Raw genomic sequence first — 24,023 nt, forward strand, 5'->3', positions numbered from 1 at the left:
GAAGATTGTTCACATGTCACTTAAACAATGAGCCGGCGAATAAATATACTAAAAATGTTCTACAGATTAGACCGTAATTAATTGCTTTTACTCACCGATTTTATGTAACACTATTTATCTGAATGCTAGATTATTACCGTAATGAATGCAAATATTGTATTATTGTATCGGACGTAATCGTTAATCAATTAGACGTTAAGGTCTTGAGCTAGGTCGTTACTTTCCGATTAGTATAATTCTATTGCTATTCGAAATAGCCTGTATTGTTAAAAACCCTTACAATATTGCCGTCCATTAGCGTCATTCAATTTATTTATGTATCTAAGATAAAATATTTCTTTTAATGTGAGCACATTTAATTTAATTCACGTCGTCACGAAATTAAATTTGCTTTTCCAATATGGAAAATCTTTTATCGAGCGAAGCGAAGAATTCTGTTTCTGTTTCATAACTGAAGTGTGTTATTCGGTAATATAAAGTATTATTTCAAATTGTATTAGTAACACCAACACCAATAAAACTATGATGAGTTAGCCGCCACCGTTTTAGTAAAGCGTTATTGGGACACCAGAACACCAGTGAATGTAAGTGAACACGTGATTATCCCGGTGCAAGTACACGCTTATCAGATCATTATCTAGACCAGAAGAAGTTATCAATATCGAATCGTTACTGGTTTTAATTTAGACAGATCTTGTTATAGCTTGACAGCCATATTGTACTGTTAAACTGTCTCAGATAGTTATTAGAAGCGCTTTCATGTCACGAATTTGTGACTCAAGCTAACTACTTTTATGATTAAAGTATTTCCTCGAATAGTTTGGTTCAAATTTGATAAAAAGGTATTAAGGTATTCAAAAAATGTTGTCTGAATAATCAAATTGGTTGAATTTGGTATAACTTGATAGTTAGTGATAAGATTATTGGTCTGAATGATCGGATAAGCGTTCGGTGTGAGTGCGAGCGAGCGAGTGCAGTAGACGTTCGCGCGAACTCACCGGCGCTCGTTCGCGTCTTGTTCGGACGCGGTTTTTGCTGCTGCGCGCTATATCCCTTCCCCTGGTAGTTGTAGTAGTCGCCGCCGGCGGCGTTGTATTGCGCGTTGTATTCTCCAGAGGGCTGACTCTCTTGAGGACACGAGTCAGATTGCGCACCTTCGCGTTGTTTCGACGGCGCGCCCATCATCGGTTTGACGTCGCCGCACAACGGCAGCTCTTGCTGCTGCTGCATGAAGGCGACGCTCATGGCGGTGGCGTGCGCGACGGCCGCCTGGTAGTCCTGCTGACCGAGCGCGGCGGCCGCCACCGAATCGGGCGTGGAGTCTTTGGGAGGGGTTGGGGGGAAGGAGAACAGGGGGTGGGGGTGCGGGTGCTGCGCGGGGGAGAGGGGCTTGTCCGCCGGCGCGCCGTCCTGCTGGAATCCGCTGCCCCACGCGCCGCTGCCGAGCGCTTTGGAGTCGAGCCACGGGTGCAAAGGCGTGTGGAAGTGCGGCCTGCACACTTGACCACTACCACTACTTAACGTTCGACCTAGAAAGAAAACAGTTGCGTTAATTAATAAACAACTTGTGATATCTATTTTTAAATAAACTCGCGCTTGTATCTGCATTCGACACGATAATGAACTACAAAACCAAAAGAAAACAAAAAGTAAATTAAATTCGTTAAAATATATTGTGTAATAAACAGACGTCACTATCGCAAGCCTTTAATTGAACGAAAATGAATAGCCTAATTACTTTATTAAGATGGTATAGATAACATTTTCTTAATAATAGAACTATTTCACATGACATCTTCATTGTTTAGGATTAACGTTATATTAAAAATAAATATAATGGCTATTTGATAATTCGTACACAATATGTCAAGTCACGACGCGGTAAAAACAAAGGCTGGAGTTTTCCGAACTGTGGCAACAAAGGGCAATTAAAATAGCCGGTTGTATGGAAATTTTGTTAATTTAACAATTACTCTGTCACTTGTCAGTATAATTATATAGTGTAGTGATTTGTTTACGTTTTTTTAAATTATCTGAAAGTGTAAATCTCTCTCATCTCAGAGTTTCTATTCTGATATTTACTCATTAAGAACGTACTTAATTGTTATTATACCGCATGTTTTTATTTATTTTAAGTAAATCTTACGAATAAAAAAATGATGTAACGGTAGGTACATACGGTTCTTTGTCCTTAATTAAATTCTTACCTAGGTACATATTAAATTTTAAATATTGGCAAACATTATATTCACACTATATATTACTACACACACCCAAAAACGCATAAAACAATGTCATCCACATACATAATCGTATAAACCCAACAATTCAATGATTCAGCGAAACGGCATTAATCAAAAGACCAATAAAACACGCTGATAGAAACCATATGTACCAATACAATTTAGGTAAGTTCACTCCCCTTTCAATTTCACGATTATTATTTAAAGAATTCGAACATATGTACATTTGCAAGGGTGTTTTAATAACTGTGTGACTATTGGCTCACTATTCGTAGGGTACTTCCCTTGTGAGTTGTGTACAATGGAATAACATGCGGTGCGCTACGGGCCGCTAATTATTGGCTTCGAAGATGTTAACAGTTTTCAATCGCTTCATATATGTTCATGTTTACAATACAAATTGCTGCTTTCGACTACCAGCGTGAAACTATCTCTATGGCTAGTTATTGTATACGCATACAGAAACATTGTCGCTTGAAAATATTTCAAGATAATCACATCTCTATTTTTAAGGAAAATATACGACATAACATTGTTTCAAAAATTCTAGCATTTAAATAATCAAAATAAATTTAAATAACGTAGATGCACCTACATTAGTAGCTACATTTTCACAAGGACAATCCTAACGAGAATCAGATAAGAAATCAAAGTAAATATCTAAGTAGGTTATTCGAACATCTAATGAGGTCGTAAACATGAAAACTATAGAATTTATATAACCAGCGAGCGATATATGAGAGTGGAGCTCAAATTTAACTAGTTTTTTAACCCTTGCCCGCATCGATCCTGCCCAGGTGTTGATCAGAGAGATAAGTCCCAGATTGTTATCAACGTGCACCCGTAGTGTCTAGCATGAGGTAAGTGGGCACACGAAATTCATTAGTGATTGTGTGTTTACAATATTGGACGGACGGATTGATTTGATGGGCTCTTATTGGGGCTTTAAAACTGGTATGAAAAGTCTCCGTTAGATGATTGTTGATAACTGTTCGTTAATGAGGAACTTTTCGTGACTGGGATGTAAGGAAAGTTTTGTTTTGTATTGTGATCAAACAATTTGAAATTTTTACAGTAGAGAGTTTAATTTTGCTTAAAATGCAAGCGATGAAATGTGTACAAATTATCAAGCGAAAATAAGAATCGTTATATCATCGGCAACCAATCGATACAAAATGTGCTTCTAACTAAAAATTAATTCACTCATATAGTTACGGAAAAACGAATAGCACAATAAGGCCGCGTACACAACAACGTTTTGACAGCGGCCGCGCCAACGGGAGCCACCCCTTACAATAGCAGATCGGGCGATAGCGTGTATGAATAATTTCCCTTATCGCACCATCTAGCCACATGCCCTACCTGCCCCCACCACGTACCATCAAAGCGACGTTTCAATAAAACCGTGCGTAATGTACCGGGTTAAATGATTTCGCTATGCTACTATTTTGGCGCCAATCTAATGTATAGTTTCTAAATTTGAAGCTGTATTTTTTTCTTTACTGCATGTAAATACTAAAAGTTTCAAAGTCAGATTTATTTATTTAATTCTCATCTAAAATCGAAGCCTTATTTCACTAGCAGTAGCAGTTCTTTAAACAAACTGTATAAATCTCAATACACTATTCAGAAGCGCACGCTGAAATCCATATCATTCAAAACTGTGCCAATAAATAATCCCGCGAAAAGTACCTAAGCAAACAAAACAAGTAAATACGAAATCAAATCATAAACCAATCAAAGCGGGTTCTCACAGCAAACAAAGCACCGGAATTGAACCCCAACCCCTGCCTGTGTCCGCTCGGCAGATGCAACTAGAGATGCTTATCAGACCGAGCCGCGGGGCATTGCAAGTGTGGTTTCAGAGACGCCACTTTTGTAACGGTTTTTGGTAACATTTTTCATGTACCTAGTCACAAATCAATAATGCGTTTTTAAAAAGTTATCTCAATAAGCTTTTTTACCGAATTTTCCAATGAATACAAAAAACATTTTAAATCTCCTTAACCCTTAACTAGAGTCGTGGGTCCAATGGACCCAGGTTGAGTTTTTAAAGTCTCGTTTAATCCACGGCACTTACCGCAGAACCTCCCACTGCTCAGTACCTTCCTATAGTACGCCGGAGCGTATTCTGTGAGACAGACGTGTTCGGCTCGGTACTCCTTAGGTAGGTACTGACCTTTACAGGGGTCCACTGGACCCACGACTATAGATACGTATCTTTTTTATTTTCGTTATTAAATTTATTATTGTATTTTTATTTAGTTTATCGCTATGTAGAATCCCAGAAGTATATGTGTTGATAACGAAGAGATGTTAGAACAATGGTTAAATGAAGAATTGTTAAGAAATGATGAAGACTCCGATGAAAACTCAACACCTACCCGTATTGCAGAAACTAAATCAGATAATGAGTTTTCCGATGATGATGTAGATTTTGTTGTTAGATAAAAATAAAAGGAAGCGATGTTCATTCTGTGTGCCTGGCAAAAGAGCAAAAACTGTACATTTATGCACTAAATGCAGGGAGCCTATATGCATGACTTGAGCAAATATAATTTGTAAATCTTGCACGTAATTAGGGATTGCTATTTTTTTATATATAAGAGTTTTTAGTTTGTTTTTGTTTTTTCTAGGAAGCAACATACTTTTTTTAGTTAGATAAAAAAAATTGATTTAAAAAAAATAAAAATTTCGTTGAGATTTTTAATTTTTGTAAGACGCCTTTTTGTTGTATAAGAAAACAACGACTGATTTTATAAGTGAAATTATGTTAAGTAAATAAAAGTTCTAATTGTTGATTTTTATAATATATATTCTTCATAAACTAAAATATCATATTTTATTTAAATTTACATAAATAAATGCATAAATAAGTAATTATGACCATTTAAAAATACATGGGTCTAATGGACCCACGACTATACACACGTAACAATTGTTCACGACTCTAGTTAAGGGTTAAATCACAAATCCCTTGACCACTATTTGAAATAGAATATTAAATATATGTATACAAAGAGAATAGAAGAAGCTCGTTTACGTCCTCACGAGCGATGGCTTAACATGTCACACGTTTCTACTTGGACTTCATAGTTCATACTTTACTGTCCGCAATGAAAGGTGAGAGTTGTAGGCGTCAAGGCCACAAAAGCGTCGTTCAGTCTACCGCAATATATTTGCGAGTACAGCTAGCAAAAAAGTCCTATAATTTTAATCAAATAAAAGTATCCTTTGGGTTTTGTTTATGTATTTGAGTTACATTATTCAAATATTGGAAATGGTTGACTAATAAAAATGTTTTACAGATTAAACTAATATAGTTTGATGGTCGACTTTGCTTGCTGATCGTACGACCCTATCCGCATGCAAGCTGCGTACCGGCGCGCGTATCAACAGCCTTAATAAACTCACAAGGCAACATATCCCTTAGCTACATCGAGTTTAGGCGTGTTATCCTTTGTTCTCACACCATCATTACGTGCTCAATCATCGAAACCCGTGTCGCCCTTATGTCCTTAGTTTTAGACATTACTTTGCCACAGCCGAATCCCTGTGAAATGTCCGACGTGTTAGCGAATGATAAATGTAGGCGTCAATATCGCGTATCGGATCTTGCCGTTCGCACGCCGAATTAATTTTAATTTATTGATCGTCGTATCGAGTATTTAAGATACCCACTATAAACATGTGATGCTAAACCACCGATATATTGCATACGATACATCTAAATTGTTATATAATCGTATTTATTATGCCATTCGAGTTGCAGCTAGTTTCGCATGCAAACAAACCGACCGCCCATATTTGGAGTAGGTACAAAATTGACGACTCATAAAAGCAGTTTCCGAATCGATATATATGAATAATTTATTTAAATGAGACGTTTACAGCGTGGGAATATGCAATTTGAGACATTGGTGATGATTTTTTTTTTTGATAAATGTGTTGAATTTATTACAAAATATTCCCACATATTATGTTGATAATCTTGTAAATATCAAGTATACATACCTCTAATGTGTCGGCTCCAAGGTGACGATGTTAAAGATAACATAATGATATTGTTTTCAGATTTTGACTAACAAGTCCCCTATTTAATTTGATTAATTTAAATGTTGAATTTCATGGTCAAATTATATTTTGCATAGTGATACTAATTTTTATACTTACCTACTGCCACCTAACCTACGTATAAATAGACCTATAATTTATATTGAAACACGTTATTTTTAGGTTGTATCTAGCAGTAGCAATGCATTAATAACTCAGGCCCCGGAATCACAGACACAATAGAAAATCTATTGTGTCGTGGACCGATCGGGCCGTTCCCCCGAATGGGTTAAGTATTATTAACCTATAACATTTGAAATGCATTTTCCACTACCTACTAGAGTACGCAGTACCGCATTCATCATGCCACACATGATGCTATCATTTACATTTACGTAATCATTATGCGCCGATTCAATACAATGTCCTTCTAATTCTTATAAGTGTTCGTCCAAAAAATGTTTTACGACCAGCCATCCGCGTCCCGAATGGTAAATCGTGAGCCCGGGCGGTCACCTCACGTCACTCTGATTGGATTATAATACTTTTATATTACATTTCTTATTATCGAGCTACTGTACCGTGAGAGGCTACACGAGGAATAACAACGAGCTAAACGCACTGGTGTGATTTGGAATTCTTTGGACAATTAGTAATAATCGATTTGGTGACACTCTTCATAGATCATACATACAAAATATATACACGTTTCGATGTAAAAGAGTCATAAAAGTATAAAATAATGCTGAGCTTATGCTCAGCATTATTTTATACTCAACATAAAACTTTGTGACTATTGTGAAAATTGCATGACACTTTAAAGCTCAGTGTTGCCAAAATAGCGATTCAAATTTTTATAAGTTCATGCGGTTGCAAACTTTAAAGTTTAAAGGTAAGTAGCGTACCAACCTACCTACCTACGTATAAACATACTATAAATTTCATTAGCTCACCGTATCCGTCATCACCGTTATTTTTATAGAGTAATGACAATAAAAGTAGTAGATTTACATCCTTCGAGTAACCAAACTGGCACGTCAATATAATTATCGAAACAGCAGCCGTTAAGCCATCTCGGATTAGAGCGAACTCGTCGTGGGTGTCTCGCCGAGATTTATGGCCTCATATCAGAACGTTTATAAACTTCCCATAAAAACTATAACCAGTGCTTAATAAATATGAATTGTGAACGGTCTAACAGCGGCCGCGTGGCGATTGTTTTGTATTGGCGAGAAACAGGTTCCATACGATTCGATGTCGCGTTTGCTTACAATATGACCTTATTAAATAGACCTGCATGGTTATTTATGGTACACAGAAAACCTCCTTGTAAACTTTGAATTCCAACTTATTTCTATGGCTCTACGTTCACATTAAATATCATTAGGTTTTATTAATGTCACTGTGTGATACTTGAATTATGTACAACCTTAAATTACGCTAATTGATATGAGATTGAGTTATTATGCAATAAAGCATTAGATACAATTATTACGCTAATCCAAAAACTAACCACGAAGCTAGGTAATTTGACAACACATTCGGCTCCACCGTGGCATTTCTTTGCATACAAGGCATGTAATTTCAAGGCTTGCGCCCTGCATATGAATGCCTGACGGTTCCAAACCCGGGGTGGGACATTGTATTTTTATTTTCTTACGAACCCATCACTTCTCATTAAGTGGCGTTTGGAGAATAACTTAACATCACTAATGTCCGGACACGAATTTTATTGTTATTGCATTTTAATAAATTTTTCATTGTTCGATGCGTTGTCGATGGCTTTCTTTCGTTTCCGAGTAAGGAAGGAAGTAGCCGGCTTTTTGTTTTAGCTAGTATTCGACTGGTTAAATTAATATTGTTTAAGTGGACTATTGGGAAATGGGACTTTATTATGAGTTTATGTTTCTAAGCGTGTCCTTTTTATATCCTGTACAGACAAAAGCAAATATTTATGTCCTAGTATAGATAACGTATTCCATATTTTTTATCATTGCTATATTTAAATTATAATTTAATCCGTGTACTCATATAGCTCGGATTTACATTCCGCATTAATGGTCCGGCTATAATGTGGTCAGTTCAAAGACAACGGTGTTTAACCACGAAAAGAATCGGTTAGTCAGCTAATGTTACAAATAAAATGTTCGGCGATAGCAACCATGTTAATAGATCCGTAAAAATCTATCGAGCACAGAGCAGTCGGATATGTCACGGTACATTTGTGATTAGGGTTGCCAGCTGCAAAAAAAAAAACGATTTAATTTTTCTTAATATGGAGTTTATTGACAGACAGGTCGTTTAAAGAAAACAAACCAAGCAATTTATGTATAGCATGGCCATTTGCGTTTTTCATAACCAGTATACCTATATAACGTATTTATTTCATCTATTCATAATAACAGGAAAAATTTTAATCGAAAATGAAATGTTAAAACATTTCTTTCATTACCTCATTTCAGACAATATCAAGAGCCATAAACCTTAGTAGCTAAAAACTAAATAATAAGCCATGCTCTAAATACAAGCGTGTCATTAGGTGACAGCCCTGCTAATGATTCACATCAAACGCACCGCTCCTTGCTATGCCGGCGGCGTGCGCGCAGCCTCTAGAAAATTTCCACTACACTTGCTACGACAGACCACGGTTTGATGAGCTGGTAGCTTTACACTGATACAATTCTATTTGAATTTAAATTATACAGCATTACATTAGTTACAAGTTTAAAATTAGAACAGGTATGCCGACTTAAAGTATGCAGTCTATGCAGCACAGGAACTAATGAAGATAAACTCAGAACATGACTAAACCCTGATCTTTGCAACGCACATTTATTAATCCAGCTACTAGCATTCGCACGTCAAAGAGGGACCTTAGAACAAACGTCGTTCGTCACAAAACATAGCCTTGGCACTTGCCATATGATTTCAATGATAACAATATCGGAGTATATAATATTAGGCACGACATGAGTGGAATATGAGTCGTCATAATCATTTCCATAATTAATAACCGTAGCTCGATCACGATTTCTATCATTAAACGTGATCTTGGCTTTTCAACGAGCAAGTAATTGTTTTACAAGCTACGATTTATAAGGTTATAGGAATAGCGAAATTACGTAGTCGGTTAACGTTCGCGGGGTCTCTCTGACCCCACAATCTTGACAATGGCCGGGCGAGAGGGCCGGTGTTCCTATAATAATGCCTATAATGACGGCGCCGGTCAGCAGCCCGATTACATAACCGCTCGTGACTTGCGCATTACGGTATCGAGAAAAATACGCGACCAACGTACCCGGCTGAATGACAATATGCTACAATTTCATAAATAGACCAGTGAACGGGCTAAATTAAAATGCACTAACTGTTGCTCGAATTCCGTACAACGCTGGCTATCATAGTTACCGACTTACTGGTTATGCAAATTAACGATTTCATGTATTAAAATTAACTCATATAATTATCTTATTACAGTAATTACCATAAACATTTATTACGTGTTTAGAAACATCAACGGGAACACAGTTTACTTACGCCATCTTATTTAAAATAATTGTAAAACCGTAGGTACAATTTTCTTTCAAAATTAAATGTATTATAATGTATTGAAGGTATATTGTTACATTTTGCGTGTTATAATCAGTCAGTACTACATTTCTAGAAAATTTGTCATCTATATTAATTACGTTTAAAAGCGATTGCGGCGGTACAATCAAATACAATTCCATAAACGTAATTGATATAGATAAATCGAGTTACATTATATCTTACTCAGCAAATTAATCAATGTTGCAGCCATTGTTGGCGCTATTTAGAGATCATTTCCAATATCACAATATACCTACAAATGAGGAATTAAACAAATGACGTCACTAGACATAAACATATTCTTTTTTTATTAAAAATCACACGGTGCAAAAGGACATAAAATTGGCCTGTGTATAAAATATAAATAAACATAAACGGCGTTAAAGAGGCAAACATTATCGCTTACTTTCGGATTTTTAAAGTAATTTCATACTAAAATTATCTGTTATTTAGAAAACAAACTCGAGACAAGCAGTAAGAGTAAATGCACCCGTAGCAAGGGTCTTGATGATAGTGATTGAGAGGGCACGCGTTCGCAAACCACAGATTATCACCACTAAAAATAATCTATAACAAACACTGGAATAACAATCGATCCTTGTAGCAGTTTATATTATCTGTGCTTGTACATAATATACATACATCGTGTTTATCTTGGTTTTGTAAGCATGGAATATGGAGAACATTACAATACCTCAGTGGAATAATACAATTATTATTAATTGTGAATGAATATAATTAGTTCCTTAATTACTTACCTACGTTATCTTTTTAATATTTTAAGCGGATTGAAAAGTATTCCTGATTGGCTGATTGCTATTACGCGCAACCATTGTGGTTGCGTATGCATGATAAGAGAATATAATTGATGATAACACTTAATCATAAGAAAATCCCATTTGCAAATATAAAATATCACGAACGAACGTTTTAATCATTCCCTCAATAGAGCTTACGTAAATCGATAAGTACACGGTGGAAGTGCGATCGCGTGGCGAACTTAACAAAGAAAGACAAATGCGATAGTTTCTATACAAAGCTACGAATGGACACCTCCATTCTTTACAAGCGGTCGGTAATGAGTTTACGTAGAGTCTAGCTGGTAGCTACGTAACAACGGAATATAAATCATGGCTCGCCAGGAAATCATTCATCCTCAGTAATGTGCTGCGAAAATAGCCTTCCAGGCGGAACCGACTCGTGCGACGCTAACGCCCTCTGCCCTAAATGTTTTAAACTAGAAATTATGGCGTAATGAAAACATTAATCTTGATTCTTGCCTGAGCGATTTCTGCAAGGTGCGAGACACAGTACACTCGCTGAATGCTTAAAATGCCGAGCATTGTTCGCCGGCACTTATAAGTTTTATTTATAGAATTTAAATATTTTCAGTGGATTAAAAGCTCACATCGTAATTATATTTAAAGAATTTTGACGTTACGTTTTTCCTCTTGAGATGTAGTCAGTACGAATAAAATTCTATTCATTCGCAACTAGATAGTTCCTCAGTTAGTCTTAGTTCAGTTCATTAACATGACATTTTTATCATTGCTTCTGCTTAAAGTTCATCCCAAACCGCATGGCAATGACAAATCGTGACATAACCACCGACTCATCCACACTAACTCATTTACAAACATATCTGAACCTGTACCTCTTTAGACAATCGAAATTCGACTCTTAATTCATCGCAATATGTATCTACGGTCACTCGAGGAGATGTAGAATTAATTTGGTAAATGAATACACGAATTGAGTCGGGTCGGCCGCATGCCTTCTCTACCTTCATCCATCAAGCTCTCGGCGAATCACCTTCAGCGCGGCAATCGACCGGAAACAAGCGGGACCCGCAACAGCCTCCAAATTGGACGAAGGGACCCGATAAATAACAATGTAAACACAACTATCAATCTTATAAAACCTTCTCGTGTTATTAATTAAATCCGTAATTCCCGATATTGTTTATTTAAAAGTGTTATCGATAACGAAACCCCGACAGCGTTGTTCCCGTCGCTATATTACGTAACGCAAAACGTGAACCTTACGGCTATAAACTTAAAGGTTACCTCTCACTCACCGAACCGGATCCTTTGGCATAATAAAATTGTGCTATATTTTTTCTTTCGCGTTCTATAAAGTCGGCAACACCAACTATTACCATCGGATTGCATCGTGTCGCATTTGCTAAAACTCGTAATCTGGAATTTATGCGATTGCTATCTCTCTCCTTCTTATTTACAGTGCATATGTTTTGTCTCTGATTGTTATAGTCTTAGTGATTCAAATGTGAGTCGTCAATATTTGGATGCAATCAATCAAAGTTAATCACGCGAAAGATATACAAGCTTGCATACATTTAGGTCTTAGTGACCGGTGATTGTTCAACGAACCGAGCGCTGGGGTCCGTTTTTACCCCAATAATTACGGATTAGAAAAACTCACTCGCGAGTTGTGTATTAAGCATATTGTCATGACGTAAGCAACTTTGTTAATTACCTTTTAATAAGAGGGGTCGGAGAGCTAATATTGATTAAAGTTTTTGTGGCTCTCTTGATCGATTCTTACACGGTCTGTTTATATCGAATATTCCAATAAAAGCATGAAAAATCTGATTACATAGATAAACAGGAAGTTCCGCTTACAATAAAAAAAGACAATCAAACGAGTAAAGCATATAGGTTATTCATAAGCTCATTTTAGTTTGCCATTCATATTCATTCATTGAAATGGTTATTTTTCATAGAACAGATATTTTTTAAATCCATTTTTTTTTTCAATTTAAATTATTATTGAAGCAAAGATCTTCTAGGACGTAAAGGAAGCTTATAATGGTATTATATCTACCTAGATAAGATATGAAAAGCTTCACGGTTCATATAAAGGCTCCACGGGGCTGCAATTTTTTTCATGCATTATACTATGACCGACTTACAAGACTAACCGTAACACCAACACTGTTTTTCACAAACAAACTAAACTACAAAAGTAACGTATTTAGGTTAGTACCGTGCTTTAGAAGCAATATCGATCGGAAAGTTTCAACAGCGGGCCCAATTAAAGTGAACACTGTTTTCTATTCGAGCTATTTGTTTGCAACTAATCGATTTTTCTATTAAAAACTAGTGTAGTTTACATTGCTGGGACATGCGAGCCATGATAGTTCAATATTTTGTCCTTGTGTTCTATTTTACAGCAATATTAAGTATACCTTATATCCACAATAGTTTTTTATGTCCCCAACTACAAAAAATCCTACTCCTACTAATATTATAAATGCGAAAGTTTGTAAGGATGGATGTTTATGTGTACATGTATGTTTGTTTGTTACTCTTTCACGCAAATACTACTGGACAGATTACAATGAAATTTAGCACACATATTCATTGAGATGTCACATATTAACGTTTATTTATAGTATATATTATAGTGTAATTATGTCACGTGGATTAACACATAGGATAGGTTTTATCCCGGAAATCCCACGGGAACGGGAACTATGCGAGCTTTTCTTTGAAAACACGGGCGAATCCGCGCGCGGAACGCTAGTCTAGATATAAATTCATTGATAGAAGACATGTACTTATCTATTTAGATATTGATCGACATTGAAATAAGTGTGAAGGTGTAAGCAAATAAATCTGCGCCAAAACTCCGACGGAAAACAAAATCTTATCTACCAGATAGTAAGATTATCACAAGTGCCTACTTATTATTATCAATATGACAGTATTTTCAGTATTAGTCAAGGATGGGCAAAAAAATTATCTAAAATTATATGTATTATGATAAACGTCTTAGTTTTATTTTTCTTTAAATTATAACCTTTAAACGAATTTATTGCACACATAAAATGTGAATCCGGAAAAATCTATAAAAATACAATTTTTTACCTACGTTCTTTCGTATAGTTAGGTATTTGAAGTTTATAGTTGATCGAAGCTTGATTAAATTACGGTTTATGTCACGCTTAATATTTATTTAATTGAAAAAAGATAGGCCATATTTTATTAAAATATCAATCTGCAATAAATATTTAAATCGTAAGTACCTATATCTAGACATGAATTTTTAATAAAAAAATAAAATTATATCTACGAATAAAACACAAATAATTATCAGATTCGAATGATAATGATGTCCACAAATAAGCGTTTTTCTACACGTTAATGTTGTTATTTATATTTATCTTCAATGTAATAGATAAAAACCTGCATATTTTCCTTGTCAAAACGGAGCTCACAAGCAACTTAGTAGGTAGGTATAATTCACCTTTTTTTTAATAAAAATTGTATGATAAAACTTTTTTGTAAGTTTGTCAAAATTTCTCTCCACCCGCACCTCTCTATCTGTGTTTATTATTAAAATTGTTACTCTTAAACTATCTTTCTTAATTTTGATCGAATATGTATTTACAATTGCGTCATATTGAACAAGCAAATGCCTGTTAAATGAATTGTGACGGCCAATAAACGCCCGCTCTGATGAATAACGGACTGACTTAATTAATCGTGAAGCTTCTGCGACTTTCCGTTTTTTATTAGAGCCTTTAGAATGCTAACTCGCGGTCTAATCTGAGACGGTTATGTGCAAAAAAATTATTTCATTCCTCATTCCTTAAGCATCATTTTGGTCTTTAATATTTATCATTCGATGTTACATCGAATATACTGATGTTTTTCATACGTGAATTCCATTAGATTGAGCGAAGCGGTTTGGTATATAACAAATGTAAGCTATGAATATTGATGAGGGATAAATTAAATCGACAGCTTAGTACAAAACTTTTGACTGATTAAATGCGATGCAACTTCAGATGACGTCGCAACCCTTTTCGAATAAGTAGATATCCTTTGCATTCTTACTATATACCTACCTACATAAAAAAATAACAAGGCTACAATTTTTAAACAAAAAATAACTATACAAAGCGTCAAAAAAGAAATAAAAATAAGTATCCATAAAAAATCCAGTATATGATGCTCTACCAAAAATTAAGCTTTTCAAAAGTTTGGAATAACTTTATTTCTCAAGAAAATTACTAAAACTGTATTATCATTCCAAAAAAACGTTCATTATAGTATCATAAAAAGTGAACATACGCCATACATTCGGTATGTGAACTGAACAGAATCGTCTGGAAAGTTTAACAGTAAGCTTCCAGTCCGCCGCCCACGGCTCCTGAACACATCGCTTTTAATTTACTTCGAAATTGTTGTACAGACTCATATTTCGTTCAATAACCTATTGTGCGAAAAATAGTTCAAATTTCAAATTGTTTTTAAATTGATAACAAGAGCTAAGGACAATATTTAAGCGCAGCTTGTTTCTGTTTCGGTAACTTTTTCATTTGTTAAACTTTTCAGTAGATACAAGAATCGATTTATTTTAATTTATCAAACAACAAACTGTTTTTTTATTATTCATTTTCATTGTTGAAAGAAAAAAGTAAGGATAAATTACTTACTACTCGTATAAGGAAGAAACAAAACAATTCAACGTCCGACAATAAAATATGTCATTACGCACTAAAAAAAGTTGATTCAAGAACGTAGTTAATGTAATTTGATAAAATCAACATTTTAACACGATAACACCACAGACTTTCTATTTCAATTAGCGTTAAGTTATCTACGAAACAATTAGCCACCATGTCACAGATTAGAGAATAGTTACTTCGTAACAGATACATCACTCCCATACAAAAGCTAAAATACCTACGCTATATTTACCTACAAAATGCGCCGCAACTCGGCTGCAGTAAGAAATGTACTCTACGAACACGCACCGAGAAGCGAATTTCCCGCGCACGCCGCGTGATTGCGTCATCAAACGAAAACTTTAGGGTTGTACCGAGCGCGTAAATTAAACACGGAGTTGCTGAAACACTTAATTTTTTATTGTTAATTATATTTGTTACATTATACAATAAAAAAAATGAAATCTTATTGATAGTAGTTGTTTCCTTCGGTTTCACCCTCGTGGACCCGCTATAAGTATGTGTCTCCTGGATAAAAAGTAGCCTGGTAGGTTTGTGAGTTTCTTTTTTACTGCGTGGCTCGGGGGCTGCTGACTATATGGCTGAGATTTACGGGTTCACGGGTAGAGGGTTCATTCGGGTGAATCTGCGGCCACAAGACCAATACAGATAAAAATTATATGTGCTTTAATTTTATGAAATGTTCAATGTTTTTTTTACCATCGCTGAACTTACGGTTATTCAATTTAACTGTTGTAAAAATTCTGAATCTTATGAATAATTTTAATAAATAATCTTTTGGAAAGCAAGGGCAAGGCGGAATGAAATTAATTTTTTGTAACTCATTCAGCAAAGTACTTCCTGGCCGGTTCATCAAAACTTTGTCAAAATTAAGTAAAAATGTTTACGCAATAACCGGGCATCTTGGTAGCGAGCGCGGGAAACGTGACGCGGGTGCGCAGTCTCGCGTGTGCCAACCAACTGCCGCTTGGGTCGGTACCGACCTACTGTGCGGTAGGCACTTATAGCGCGACCTTGAGCGAGTGACGGAGGCCTGACCATGTTTTGTAAATCATAACGCGAATTTAATTCGCGCGTTATCTCGGCAAAAACTTGTAGCGTTTACGAATAGATAGAGTCGATAGGGGGATTAGAATAGCGATCAAGTGTTCCCATAGGTTTCGCTTGGAATGCGTCTGGTTCGGGGGAAATAATTAAAGTTTCATGGCATCATTATTTAGCGTCGGCTGCGGTGGTGTGCGTGAGGAGGACATGTCGTTGCGCGCGCGCTGGCCCCGCCCCGCGGCACTAATTGCGCCAATCTGAACGCAACGTTTTTTACGCACGCAACGCTACGCACAATTCGTATTGCGTTAGAATACGTTTTTATTTATCGTTCCATTGTTGGCGGTTTTGCCGATTGGCTGTTGCAGTTGCATTATCTGGATGCATCGGAAAATCTTGCATGAGTTTTCTTTTAATTTACATGGAATTTAATGAGCACTTATGTAATGATCTGAGAATAAACTTTATATGTATTTATATTTTATATATGTATTATATTATTCTTCAGTGCAAATTAACCTACCTACATTTCTTCTAATAACAATAACATTTTCTAAATTGCAAAGCCATGTACATTAAACAACTATTACAACGCACAATAATAAACTTTAGAACAGTTCCGCTTCTTGATTTTCACTTGATTGTAAAACAGGCGTACGGCACTCAAAATAATACATTTAAATTTGAGAAACGCCACTTAAACATAACTGGCATTTCTTTGTTAAAACAACGAATGTTTGCGACTCTAAAAATGCCAAGTGACTAACGATTTTGGCAGAAAACGAAGGTGAATATTAATTAAAATTGAAACTTCAAACACTTTAAAGCCAGACACAAATAAAAGTATGATGGCTTCAGTGCTAATTGACCCAGGAGTGACATGAAGAGACGGGAAATTAAAAACGGTAAAGTTGATATTTCATGAATGGAAAAGCTAGTCGTTTAAATTGATCCAGGGAGGTATCTATCAACATATACCTAGGTACATATACCTAGGGAAGTTGTTACATCTCAACTTGAAGTGACTTTGCAAGCGTAGGTAGGTAATTGGAAAATGTTTAGTAGAGACGAAAAAGTAATTAATGTGAACATGTCATTATTATTTTGATGACAAATAATAAATGCTTCATAAAATTCTGTAGGTACCCTATTATTGTAAATTAGTACCTAGGTACACTGTTTGCGTAACATAAAATCTAAAGACATTGTATTAGGATAATGTTGTAAATTGTAATGCAACTTTATATTAGGTAAATTTCTTTGTCGCTATGCTATTTGGGACTTTATAATGAAATTACGTTGTTAACATAATTTTAACATAGATATTAAATATATATTCTATAGCTACATGGGACTTACAGTCTTTTTGCCATAATTATAAAGCTCAAATACGTTTGACGTTATTGTTTCAAAATGTGTGACATGGACGATCATTCGCCGATACAGATTAATTTCAATGTTTGTTTTATTTAACTTTCCCGGACACACGATACCTACGTCTTTTTATATTTTTTCATTTTATTGCTTAGTTAACGGGACAGAATTTCTCTGCCTATTTTATGCTTTAATTCCTAATAATTTCTTGTTTTTAAGCTTCACATCTTCATTCTTATACTCTTCACAATCACAGAAAGATCTTGCTCTTCGGATTTTATTTGTTACTACACCAACTAACTTGTTACTTAGGTCGATTTTATGACATTTTTAACAAGTGAAAATTCATATAAAAATACCTAGATAGTAAATTTATACAATGATGCAAATGATCATCAATCGATTTGAGGATGAATTTTTAAGCCGCGACATTAAATAGATACTAAATTGTAAACTTTTATTTCATAAATACAAAAACCCGTAAGATAATACTAACAACCAGCGCCGCGTAAACTCAAATCTATAATGCACTATAAGCCCTACCTACACATTTCACACTAACGTCGACATGACAATACGCCCGTGTCTGGTCTAAGCATCGCCTACCCAATTCATTGTTTTGTACATCACATACGTATCAGTATCTCCAACATTAAGCCCTGTTCTACACTCCACGATGGCTATAATATATCCTCTATTATACAGTTACAACTTAATACATTAGCAATTTAAAACACGCTACAAATTGGTCATCATAGAAAGTTTAAAATCATGCAAATGTCAACATGAGATGCCAAGCGTCATAACTCTATTTAACCCGGCGTCATTGAGGTTGGGTCAAAATGACCCGGCTTGTTTATAATTTACAATATCTTTGTAATTACGTGCACGATTGTGCTGTTCTTTGTAGTAGCTGGAGCTAATAATGTACATTAAACGTTTTGGAAGTGAAATCCTTTCGACGTCGAGTGTACTGGGAGCTACACGCGTGTATTTACGAAAAAGGTAAATATGACCCATCCTCACAATTGATGTAACAATTTCGCGCCATGGCTAAGTTATCGATTTTTACTGTTGTGTATGATTTCTTGGTGTCTGCAAACATTTTTTTTGCTTGTTTCTGTGAATTTAATGTTTTTGTTTGTCTAACAGGTACTTATTATAAAATAGGTACTATAAACGGATAGAATAGAAAATATCACGTATCATGGCGGGTTTAGACTCTGTCTGACTCAGACTTACCTTATTATGATGATGAAGTAGAAGAAGAGGATCATGTTAGAGTGCGGAGTGTGTTTCAAGCGGAGAAAAGCGAAAACCCGAATTCAATACCTTTTACAATAAAGCTAAATATGGGGTTGACGTCCCTGATGAACTTTGCGCCTCATATGATGTGAGTCGTAACTCCAAAAGGTGGCCCCTGACAATTTTTATGCCATGTTCGACACATAGGAATTAATGCGCTTATAATACGTCGCATAAATAAAAACAAACCAAACGATAAGCGACGTAATTTTTTGAAAAACTTAGGTCTTGCTCTGGTCTTAGAACATTTGAAAATTCGCCAGGAATTGATCGATAGCAATGACAAATGGGTAAAAGAATCAGAGAATTTATTGGTGGATCATCAGAGGAGCCACCTGCAATTCCCGCAAAATATGTTATGTGTGTCCGGAAATAAAAATAGTAAAACAAAACATTTTTGTCAAGCTTGCCCCAAATTTATTTGTCCTGAACGCATCATGGCTTTCTGTATTGATTTCATTTACAACGAAGATTCTAATTATCTTTGTAAAAGTTTTTTTCTAATATATTAGACTTAAGTTTATAAAAATGCTATTTGTAACCAAAATTACTGGTTATTAGCGTAGTTATGACATGAAAACGTAAGAGGTCTATATTTTGTTCCTATTTTTATGAGTTTGTGTCAAAGTTGATTAAAGTGAATAAAACGTTGGTTAATTATTATTTTTATTTTATATTATCAAAACCAGAATACCTATAACCTACAATAATAACACAGAATACTAATTTTCTTAAAAAGTTTAAAAATAACAACTATAAAATATATGGGTAATATTGACCCACCTCAACGTTCGCGCATCTGTTTTCTACCACAATGACGCCGGGTTAAATTGGCTAGAACATGTGTAAAATCAATTAGATAGTGATCTATTATTGGGGACTTTATCGAAACATAATCTCGTCGCATACCATATCTTCTGAAATAAGCGGTTGAAGCACAAATTGCTTTTCGTACTTCAAAAATTCGATATGGTAATGAAACAGAGGTGTTATAAAATAAATAATTTCGTCCATATCATCAATCGTGTCAGCATCAAATAAATTATAGCGGGTGCGTCAAATCGCCGGGCGGGTATCACATTACACTGCATTACTACCTCGAGAGCCTTAAAAAACGAAAAACACTCTAGTTGTCGGTTGAGGATTATGTTTTATACACTTTTAGCTATTTAATGGCCTGTTTGAGTTAAGGGACTTGATGAATGAAACAACCTGTACATTGTGTAAGACAAATCGTTGTTGTCTTCTTTCTACGAATTAAATTCTATCGTATATACAGGTACCTAAATACTACTACCCCAGGAGTTTTTATTTCGAACTATTGACGTAGGTAAATACCTAACTATAGGTACCTAAGCGCCTTACTCCCAAGTAGCACCCAAAACGCAAATAAAAACATTAAAAATAAACAACGAAATAAAATATTAAATTAAGTAAGTAGTATCACTTCAAATAATTGTAAAGATAATCCATCTGTCAAGTAAAAATTCGACATTATCTTTCTTCTATCTTTACCACGTAAAAAGCTCTAAATGGTAATAAATAAAAAAAATATAACCGCAATATTGCTGTAAAGATGTACTCGTTTGGCGAGTTGGTAAATGTTGTATGAAAATAAATGTCATTTAGTTTATGAAAATAAATAAGTACAATTATGCGGCGTTCGGGGTCAAGTGCGCGGTTGCCTCGTAAAATTGTTGATGAAAACCATACATTTCATATAATTTTTGAGTTACAGTCTCTAAAAATATCTTCTGCGTTCTCCTAAGACATGTGCGCTGATAAAAACGTGAGGTATGGACTAGTATGACCTTATTATAGACGCAAAGACATATTTTGGTCCTTGTTATTTCTTAAAAGCATTGTAACTCAAAAATTATATGAAATGTATGGTTTTCATCAACAATTTTACGAGGCAACCTAGGTACATTTCTTTCTTATTTAAACATTGTAGAGTACAAAAAACATTCCTAAGTAAAATTTTTTTACTCAGACAATTTTTAAGCACGTTATTACAATAAAGAACAAGATAAATTAACATACAACAAACTTGTGTAACATAAAATAAACAAATATAATTTTTGAGCAAATCACCTTATTTCATTGCTTCAAACATTGATTACCTATACGATGATAAAATAAAATGACAATCAATGTTTTAAGTAATTTTAGTGGCTAATCGGGCCGTCCACTGCCGTGTGTCGACAAATGAATTTACCAGATTTAGATATAATCAAAGCATCAAGAAGCCGCATCGTGACTGAGAACATAACACGATAAGAGAGTTCGTTTACAAACAGGCTAAAATCGTACCAGGGATGGGACACACATAAACTACAGTACATAACTGCTGTGAACGCGACGAAATCGATTCCCAGTTCCGATTCCGAGAACTGACACAGTTTCTTGAGTGTCACATCACTACCGACGCACCGCTTAATAAATTAAAAAACGTCCACCGCACGCCAATCTAGCCTTTAAGGACGAGCTTCAATATTAAATTTTGTGTGCGTTTCCACGAGTAGTTAAATTATAAAGCAGAGCCACCTGTCCCCACGAAAATCTTTATAGCGACCATAAAATTTAAACCTTAAAAAGCAAAAACAAAAAGTATGGAATGATTTTTTTCTTTTACGGTCCGAGGCCCATTTTAGATCGTGTTTACCTAAGCTGTCACCTTACAGAATGGCGATTTTGACTGGCCCGGCTCTGTTGAATTAATTGTGGAGTTTTGGAGAGATATCGTCTGATGCGCGATAAGATTCGGGGCTGCCTACCGTCCGCGTTTTGCTTTAAATACTGACAGTCTCACGGAATTACTACCCGCTTAACATATTTAATTATTACGGCTCTCGGTTCTGCTAACTTTTCCGTACTTAATTTAAATTGTCGTGATTTACGATTGCGAATCTTCGAAATATTTAGCATTCGTAAATTTAATTAATACTTATAAATTACACACACATAACAGTCAGCTCGACAACTTTAAATGCCAAACTTCGCATAACTTCTTTGGCTACAATTTAACGACTGAAAAGACTTGTCTCTAATGTCTAATGATAAAGGTCAAGGATAGCATCTAATACACATATAGTAGGTACCTATCTATTACAAAAAGATTTATGAATAAGAAAAGTAATAGTGAAAATGTTGAACTCACCATGAGATCCAACAGCAGTAGAATAAGGGGCATGCATTTGCTGATGGTAGTAGCGGGCGCGGCTGTGGTGGCCGCCCTCTAGCGGCGAGTGGAAGAAGCCGTCCCCATTGGTCTCGGAGACGTCGCCGGCCGCCGGGCTGCCGTTCACGCGGCTGTCGTACCACCGCTGCTGCAACGCACCCGCCCCCGCTCCGCCACCCTCACCGCTCATGTCCATGACCGCTGATCCGATCTCACAAACCATGCATCGCTTTTATACACACGCACTATGAGTCCGCACTCCTATCATCTCAATTCAGTCTTTACGAAATAACGTTCCTATCCCGAACGGCTGAAGTTTGACCGTCCCGGATCGATCCGCCTCATGCCGCACGTATCTGAAACAATAAGGGCAGCGGTAATTCGCACATTAAAGCAAATGAAACGATTAAATAAATCGGTATTATGTCAAAAAGAGACAATCAATTAAGATAAACCGGTGCGCTATCGAAAGACGTCCGCGATATCGACGCGCTTCCAATTTGATTAACTGATATACCGCAAATAACACTCGATACGAGCGATAAGTTACCGGGCATTAAGCGTTGTTAGCCAACTGAGTCGTGATTTTTATTACCGCTAAGCCAACTGAAGATATCTATCTATACTGCATCTAGATGACGGCAATATTACTAAAGCCGCTACCGACCCGCATGTCGAAATCTTTCAGAAGAATTTAATAAACAAAGTGGACATTCACATTTTGTATAAGACATGAATGTATAGAAATCGCCAAGTTTGTCTAAACCTATATAAGAAACTTGTAGTATGGAGGTGTCTTGGACGCGTCGGGAATAAATTATTTATTTATGCATGTATCGGCCTGACTTACATGCTCCAAGAATTTGCTTCATTTGATGATTTATTATGGTCATATATACAATACGATACGTAGGTACCTACATAAAACAGTAGCTGTTTAAAAACCTAAGAAGTAAATATTTATAGTCTTACCAAATCGCAACACAACTTGCACTATAAAAACGTAAAATATACTTTTTTCTACCTTATGAATTGAAGAAATAAGGGCACCTACTTGGCAATTTTGTCTCACAATTAATATCAATTGTGCGTAAAATATAAGCAATAAATATGTAATGTATTAATGCAGTGATTACTAATGCTCGTATAAGCACTTACGTATTAATAATTAATTTGTATTATGATAAGATTATGTCAGTTCTCATAGATAAAATCGTTTTAACATTATCAATGTCTTAATTACTATTGGGTGTGATACATTACAATTTTACTTACAATACATCGAATAAAAATTACATACTCATGTATGATTATTAGCAGTGATATCTGAGAATTGGATTATAATAATAGGTATTATGGTTACCAATACTGTCTTGTTGATATAAAAACGGTACATAACTTACCTACACTATAACGCACTAAAAATAACGAGTAATTTCTCAATGGTAATTTCTTTAAATATTATCTGGTAAAAATACAAAGAATAACATTACATGAACATATTAGTAGAGTCAAAACAAACATAGGTAGAGAAAACTCCACAATAATGTAAAAAGATATCAATATGAAACTCACTTCTCAAATGGATCTCAGCATGTTTAAATTATAAAAGAAAAACATATCATAGACAATTTACATTAAAAAAAGTTCGAAAGTTAAAAACACCATAGACAAAATCTTATCAAAGGTTTACTTTTTAAATCAAATCGCGTAATGCATGTCAATACAGCGGCAT

General features: G+C 35.4%; 1 protein-coding gene across 2 annotated transcripts in view; it reads right to left on the reverse strand.

Annotated features, from left to right (window-relative positions):
• LOC149484448 (GATA-binding factor C-like) overlaps positions 1 to 24,023 on the reverse strand; it is an 84,699-nt gene that overhangs the window by 54,642 nt on the left and 6,034 nt on the right. For both annotated transcript variants that reach the window (XM_089700641.1, XM_089700640.1), the window contains exons 2-3: positions 22,268 to 22,644; positions 999 to 1,529 (exon numbers count right to left, since the gene is read on the reverse strand). In XM_089700641.1, coding sequence (XP_089556767.1) covers positions 999 to 1,529; positions 22,268 to 22,511 — 775 coding nt within the window. In that variant the 5' untranslated portion in view covers positions 22,512 to 22,644. The remainder of the gene's footprint in view (positions 1 to 998; positions 1,530 to 22,267; positions 22,645 to 24,023) is intronic.

This window comes from Colias philodice, chromosome 11 (genome assembly GCF_061535455.1).
Source record: "Colias philodice isolate Cphi_HAF_F1 chromosome 11, ilColPhil1 Martin Lab GWU primary, whole genome shotgun sequence".
In the NCBI taxonomy this organism is placed as follows: Eukaryota; Metazoa; Arthropoda; class Insecta; order Lepidoptera; family Pieridae; genus Colias; species Colias philodice.